General features: G+C 35.0%; 1 protein-coding gene across 1 annotated transcript; it reads left to right on the top strand.

The window, feature by feature from the left end:
- The first annotated feature begins 801 nt into the window (after nt 1-801).
- LOC125840900 (dihydroceramide fatty acyl 2-hydroxylase FAH1-like) lies at nt 802-2398 on the top strand. Its single transcript, XM_049519875.1, has 3 exons — nt 802-883; nt 955-1350; nt 1920-2398. Exons 1-3 carry the CDS (start codon nt 833-835, stop codon nt 2181-2183), a joined length of 711 nt encoding a protein of 236 aa, XP_049375832.1. The 5' UTR covers nt 802-832; the 3' UTR covers nt 2184-2398.
- Nucleotides 2399-7598: the final 5200 nt, after the last annotated feature.

The following is a 7598-nucleotide window of genomic DNA, read 5'->3' as shown; positions in this document are numbered from 1 at the left end:
TTTTCCATCGCAACTTTCAGGTTGTCATCTTCTACTTTACCAAAATGCTTTTTGTAATTGTTAATTTGTAACAAGTAATTCTGTTATATTATTTTGTTCATATATAAAAGATATTTGTTTTTCCTTTACCTTATAATTTAAAGTATGTTTTCATGTATCAATACAAATTTAATATCAGTATAATAAATTAATTACAATCACAATAATAATATTTACAAAATGGATTATATTGGGAGGTCGATCACATGTAAAAACTAAACATATTATATGTAACAAAATAATTTTAAAAAAATAAATTTTGGTGTTGTGAGTATTAAATATTTTGAGGTTGTGCTAAATTGCTTACCTGTGTAAGGCTCTCCTAAATCTTAGGCATTTTTGTGTTTTTCTTATTTCCCATGTGTTCCTAGAGACTTGACATATCTGACTATATTTTTACCCTTTTTTTTCCTTCATATTTTATCTTGATTTTTTTTTAGTCTTTCCCATAAGAAATTTTCTCCAAAGTAATATTCAGAGATCAAGCAACACTGTCATTAGGTTGTTCTTCTTTTAATTTTCTTTCTTTTTAGATCTATGCAATTTGAAGAATTTTTTTCTACTTTTGTTATGTCAAAATAAATTATTGGCTCAATCTTTTTATTCTATTTTAAATATTGGTTGATAAAACTTTAAAAACTTTCACATGTATGTCAACAATAATAATTTGTTTTTAGTTGTTTTGCATTTATTTGTATTTAACAAAAATATTTGTTAACATTCATATATATTTGTTTTTATGTTTGAGTTTTTTCATAATTGGTTTGTTCTTGTTGTGGTCCAGGGTGCCAAGATGGTGGCACAGGGATTCACAGTGGATTTAAACAAGCCACTCGTTTTCCAGGTCAGATATTACTATTCTCTTCGTCCCATTTTATGTGACATTCTTTCTGAAAGGCATTTTGAATGAATTAGGTGGGCCATCTTGGAGATTTATATGAGGAGTGGGTTCATCAGCCAATTATTAGCAAAGGAAGTCCAAGATTTTTTGAAAATGATATTTTAGAGCTTTTAACTCGAACGGTTTGGTGGGCAATTCCATCAGTGTGGTTACCAATAGTAGGTTGGTTGGTTTGGACATCATTAAAAAGAGGTGGTGGTATTAGTGAACTATTTTTGACATTACTTGGTGGCATATTTTTATGGACATTTTTGGAGTACTCTTTACATCGTTTTGTATTTCACATGAAGCCTAGTGGATATTGGGCAAATACACTTCATTATCTTATTCATGGTTGTCACCATAAGCACCCTATGGATGGACTAAGACTTGTCTTTCCCCCTGCTGCAACTGCTATTCTCCTACTCCCAGTAAGTAACCTATAACTACTTAATAACTAACAAAGAGTGCTAATTGATTCTAAGATAATGTATTAGCAACAATTAAGTTATTGCAGTTTGCTGAAGATCATTTTTGATGTAGTGAGCTCATCCTATTTATTGTTTTTTGAGAGAACTACTGAAAACACCCCTAAACTTGACAAAAAATTATTAGTTTTATCACTGAAATATTGACAGTCTTAAAAATACATCTCTACTTGACTAACTAAACTTAGATACACTCCTAATTTCTACATGACATAGCAACACGGTCTCAAACTCTCGTAGGAGCATGAGACTCTTAATAAAAAGCCGAGAGAAGTGTTGAAAACACCCTTTAATTTGACGAGGATTTAAGGGTGTATTTCACCCATGTTGCAAGATGAGGGTGTATTTAAATTTAGTTAGGCAAGTAAAAGAGTGTTTTTAAAGTTGTCAATAGTTTGAGGATGAAACTAATAATTTATCCCAAGTTTAGAGGCGTTTTCAATACTTCTCTCTTATTTTTTTATTTATAAATAAATAAATACTCATCATGCATATCTTAATTATGCATGCAGCTATGGAGTGTAGTTAAATTGTTACTACCTTTCACATATGCCCCTGCCTTTCTTGGAGGAAGTTTGTTGGGTTACATCATCTATGATTGCACACATTACTACTTACATCATGGCAAACCATTCAAAGGAATTTCACATTCACTCAAGAGGTATCATATGGACCATCATTTCAAACTTCAAGATAAGGGATATGGAATCACTTCAAAATTTTGGGACATCATCTTTGGGACACTACCTCCTAAACCTACCAACAAAATTAAGTAATATTTCTTCCTACCTCAAAAGGGGAAATTAAACAAATAATGTAAAAATATACATATGACAAGTATATATGTTTGGATCTCTGTTTTCTTTTTTTGTTCATTCCATCTATAGTTTCTCTTTACCTTTGGTTTAAGTCTTTAGGAAATCTTAATTTCTGGCAATCAAAAATCCATTAGGGTGAGTGACACTTAATGTGGTTCACATTGTAAATTAGTATACCATCTTATTTTGAATGCTTTTTTTTTTCTCAATTACATTATTACTTCAATCATGCATACAACAAATTCAAGTTTGTTTCCACAAGAATTAATAGGTTACCCACTAGTAGTTTGATTATATAGTTTCTTTCAGGATGTTAAAAGGAGTTGTTCACTACAGTTGGGATTGGAATCAAAAGTTGCTTAACAAAATTGAACTTTTGCCCACAAAAGATTGGGCCTTGAAAAATTGATCCATCAAATTCTGAAATAGGATTTGAACAAGAGTTTTTCCACAAGTCTTAAAACATGTTGCCGAATTCAACTATATATATATATAGTACTGTAAAGGTCCATAGTGATATGCTCAATTTACACCTCTTGATGAAGTATAAATTGATCGTTGTATAAATATAGAACCTAATGACGTTGGGTCAAATCCCACAAAGAGTATGGCAAGAGTATTACTCATATATGTAACAAGAACAAATGATTTTTATTTTAAAATGCTTACAGAAAGTAAAATTTAAAACACTTGATTGTGTTATAATTTAGTGACTAAAAACTCAGTTGTTATCAATAACTAGGCGAAACTAATTAAGGTTGTTGATTGCCATTTTAGGTCGTAACGTTGATCTAGTTATTTTTACGAAACTCTAGTTATATAATCTTAGGTGTAAAATTGTCAACTTTCTTAAGTAAAACTAGAGTCCTTCCGGTCCATCTAGAAGATATCACTCTAAGTTCTCGCGGTACTAGATATTATTTTGACACCTTTTAACTTAGGCCTCAAGTAGATTATCACTGTCATCTCTCAAATCCTTAGATGGAACATGAGTCCCAAACCCCTATTTTTTTCCTAATCATAACTTATTTTCAAAAGAAGTAAAAAGATCCCCTATTATTTTTCCTAATCTTAACTTCTTTTCAAAACAAGTGAAGAATCCCTTACTCTTTTTCCTAATCTTAATTTTTTTTTTACAAAACAAGTAAAAAATACAAGCAAGTTCTAATACATACCTTCTTTAAAATACATACAAAATCAAAGAACTAACCACAACAAAAATTACTGTCTAGAATTTTTATCTATGTAAATGTATCTCATTGTTACTTCCTTTTTATGGCTCCACAACCCTAGCTAGGAGGTTAGTTACCCATGGAAAGTGTAGAAGCTGAATTGTAAATAAACAAAACATACATACAATGACCAAAAGGAGGAATCAAGAACCAAAAGATTAACTTCAATAATCAACAATGGTCGAAATCCCAAAACCGGTTATTCTTGCACAAAAGACTCCAAGACTCGAGTAAAACCAAAAAATTGAATATTCACGTAATCATGTTAAAATTTTAAAATTAGGTATTTATAGTTTCTAAGAATAACAAAAAAAAAAATCTAAATATTTTAGACTTCACGCACTCACTGAGTGATGCATCTCTGTTATGGTCGCAACAACTTGACTGCATCGGGTATCACGATGATTCTATCACGAACTTGTGTCGAGTGAAAGGTGACATGAGGCCTCGCATTTGGAGTTGCAGCCGCATCGTTTTGTCGCAAAACTGGCCTTTTCAGCAACTGTTCTGTCTTGAGTTATGGTTCGTGAACTGGTGATGTGGCGTCGCATGTTGGCATGCAACTGCATCGCATCAACATTAGTTCTTAGCAACAAACTGGGTGCTTATCTCCAGTTTCTTTTTGCACCTTTTTACTTTGTTTCACCCCAGAAGCATGTAAATCATGAAACCTTAACTTTTGTTTTTTTTTTAGGGGGGGGGGGGGGTAAAATGCCATAACTACCACCTTTTTCAATTTAAAAAATGTATAAGAAGGTAAGCTCAAGGACAATATAAGTAGGTAAATTACCCACTTATGACAAATCCCAAACTAAAACTATTGTTAGTCCTCAGACAATACAAAACTTCAACAACACAAGACTCTTCAGCTTAGAGCATTGCTTGATTTATTTTTCTGTACTCGTGTTTTAGTATATCCAAAGACATCCACCTTATGCTTTTGCAAAAAAAGTCTCACCTTTTTTTGCTTTCTAAGCTGATTCAAGCCCTTTACATTCTAGGTTGATATGATCATGAGGGTCTTTGGGCCATGAGTGGGTCACCATTATGTCTATCAGCAAGCATTGACTATCCATAAGCATTTAAAATGGTTACTAGTGTGAACATCATTACTCACCCCTATCTCGATTCCCACTCTTCACATGCATCGTATTTTTGCAGAGACTCGGACTCTTTCCTTTTACCTTTAATTCCCCTACTATATCGATCATGTAATTAATTTTCTCCATGGCGGTAATTTGAGCCACCCATTTTATTTTTCACCTCTGTTTTGAATTCGTCTACCTTTATTGCATCACCTTTTTCTAAGGGCTTCCTAGAATGAAGGCTCATTTTTCATTAGTTTATTTTATCCCAACAATTCTCCTCTGTATGGCAAAATTTCATACAATGATGACAAAATGAGGGTTTCCATTCATAGTCTATCTTTTGGTGGAAACATTTTGATGGGGATTCAATTTCAATATTATCCATCAAGGGTTGGTAAACATTAACCTTAACCAAAATACTAGCATAAGAACTATGTTCCACGGATGTTGTGACCCTATTCGTGTATATTGTCTTTCATATTGCACTTGTAATTTTACGTAGATATTTCTTTGAATAGAATCTGATTGGTAAGCCTCGTAGAGTAATCCACAAAGGGATAGTTGTGATACAGTCTGGGTTGAAATTGAAATGTACCTCCTAGACTTGTAAAAACGAGTACCTTATTATGATAGGTATAAGGTCCACCCATCGTAACACCTCGGATTTGAAAAGATAGAAAAAATGCAGCTTTCCAGGACCTGGTACCAGAACCACGGAAGCCACTGATGGTCAGTGGTCTGACATACGGTCCATAGGTAGGATCCATCGTTGGGGTCCAGGATGTAGGGATCTCTGATCCCACCCACGGCCGACTGGTACGGTCCGTGGTTGGACGTACAGACCGTAGGTGAGGGTCAACAACTATTTAGAGGAAAATGGCTTTTGAGTCAACTTAAAACATTCATTTCTTTTAGCACAAATGAATTAGGTGGCCTATTACCTATCAAATTAAAGATAATTGAATCTTCTTTCCAACTCCACCGAGTTTACTAAAATCCAAGCTCAGAGTAAAAATTATGCTCGTTTTAGTGAAACCCTATCGGGCAGAGCATGAACCACGATCCAGTCGACGGTTGGTAGTTCAAACGACGGCCCGTCAGTCCTGTAGTAGATGGCACTCATCAGTTTTAAGTCAGGGTTGCTTTGGTCCTTTTCCCTATACATTAGGCATTTAAACTATATTGTTTCTCAGTCTAAGCCAAATAATCTAGTCAAAACCTACCTAGAACCATCATTCTCCAAAAAATCACCCAACTTAGAGCGAAAGAAGAGAATAGTCGATAGTTTCTTCCAAAGAACAAGCAAAGGTGTTCTTCAAGGTTCAACCACAAAATCTAAAGAATTTCTCTGTAGATTTCGTCACCATGTATGTGGGATTTCACTAGTGAGTTCCTTTCATCCACTAGGTCCCTAGAATTCAGTTAGTTTCTTGATTCTACATAGCTTGTTTAGACCTAGGTTTTGTAAAATCTTGGGAATTTGTTGTGATTTCAGCTGCTATCGAATCCATAGTCGAAATAGTATGTTTTCTTGGAGACTTTGCATAATTCCTTGTATAAAACTCAGAACCCTAGTTTGTATAAATTCTCCTAGTTCATGAATTATACTTGCTAGGTTAGTTAAACAGAAAATGTTGCATTCTCAGTTAGCATGACAATGTTTTAAGTTATTCAGTATTAAGTGCATTTTAGCTTCATAAGTATTCAGTTAGGAGTAGACTTAGCACCGAGTTGGACTAGGGTTTAGCGTACCCTCAAAGTCCCAGAACTACGTGCCCGCATAGGATTATAAGTCCCCTCTATTGGGCATCAGTATGAGTGATCACGGCGCAGTCATGCCTTTATACCCCTGGCAAGGAATATTGGGTCCTCTCGATGAGGCGTATACATCAGACTCCACGTTTATCTTACGTGCTTTATGTCGGTTAATAGTAGCTCCCACAGTCAGAATCTTAGTGTTTTTGACCAGGTATTTAGCATATACTTCAGCATTCAGTTCAGCATGTTACTTTCATGATTAGTACTTGGTCATTGCATTCAGTTCAGTTCTTTTCAGTTATATGTCAGTACATCTCTATATCTTGTTTCAGAATATATAATTGCTTAGTTATGCGTTGTTCAACCTATATACTTTATTCAACATAGTATATATATCTTGCATGCTCAGTACATTTCAAGTAATGATGCATACTTTGCACAACATTGTTTCATGATGTAGGTTCAGGTACTCAGCATCCAAATCATGCATAAATCGATTTTTGGTCCACATTTAACAGCTTCAAGGGTGAGTCCTCATATTTCGAGGACAATAGACATGAGTTCTATTTTAGTCTTTATTTTCAGTTTTCAGTTTTGTTAGAGTCAGATGGGGGCATGTCCCAGCAACTCAACTCAGTTAGAGGCTTTTCAGATATAGGAGTAGATTCAGCTTGAGAGTTGTTAAGTGTTGTTTCAGTGTTCACTAATACTCGTACATTGTGCTATATTTACATTTAGACTAGTTGGGCTTTTTCTTCTTTAGATATCTATTTATTTAGCTTCCGCATAGTTTATGTTTTACATAGTTATTTTTAGTATGCTTATGATATGCCAGACTCAGGGTTAGCTTGGGGTCGCTCGTGATCCTAGGTCCCGTGTTACGTCAAGGGCGTAGCCTCATGTAACACCCCAAATTTGAAAGAGGAAAGTTTGGAAAATTGTTGGAAGTTCCAGGTGTCACCAACAAGGACCAACCATGCCCCGTAGTTGGACCCATGCCCCGTAGGTGGGCCTCATAGGTAGAGCACCAAGGACACTGTCTAGGACAATGAACCACGCCAGGACCCACGCCCCATGGATGGGTCCACTGCCTGTTACTGGGGGAGTCGTCGATTGGCCCAAAACTCTCTGTATCAAACCACGATCCATTAGTCGTAGTCTTGTGGGTCAAGCCTGAACGATTATTTTATGAACTTAAGGGTCTTTTCCGGTTTTAACTAAATTGAAGTGGTGTCGTTTTGCCTAGACCTAGACCACCTATATAAGGATTTTAGATCCCTAAACTCACTCAATTA

Source organism: Solanum verrucosum, unplaced genomic scaffold (assembly GCF_900185275.1).
Source record: "Solanum verrucosum unplaced genomic scaffold, falcon-dt-bn FXZP01000194.1, whole genome shotgun sequence".
Classification (NCBI taxonomy): Eukaryota; Viridiplantae; Streptophyta; class Magnoliopsida; order Solanales; family Solanaceae; genus Solanum; species Solanum verrucosum.
Note: the sequence above shows the minus strand (reverse complement) of the source record. Positions and strands in the feature narration are given on the sequence as shown.

Bases quoted from the DNA above. Each gene is read 5' to 3' on its own strand.
- LOC125840900 (XM_049519875.1), top strand. From the start codon at position 833: ATGGTGGCACAGGGATTCACAGTGGATTTAAACAAGCCACTCGTTTTC. The intron at 884-954 runs GTCAGATATTAC...TGAATGAATTAG, and splicing joins ACAAGCCACTCGTTTTCCAG to GTGGGCCATCTTGGAGATTT. The intron at 1,351-1,919 runs GTAAGTAACCTA...TTATGCATGCAG, and splicing joins CTGCTATTCTCCTACTCCCA to CTATGGAGTGTAGTTAAATT.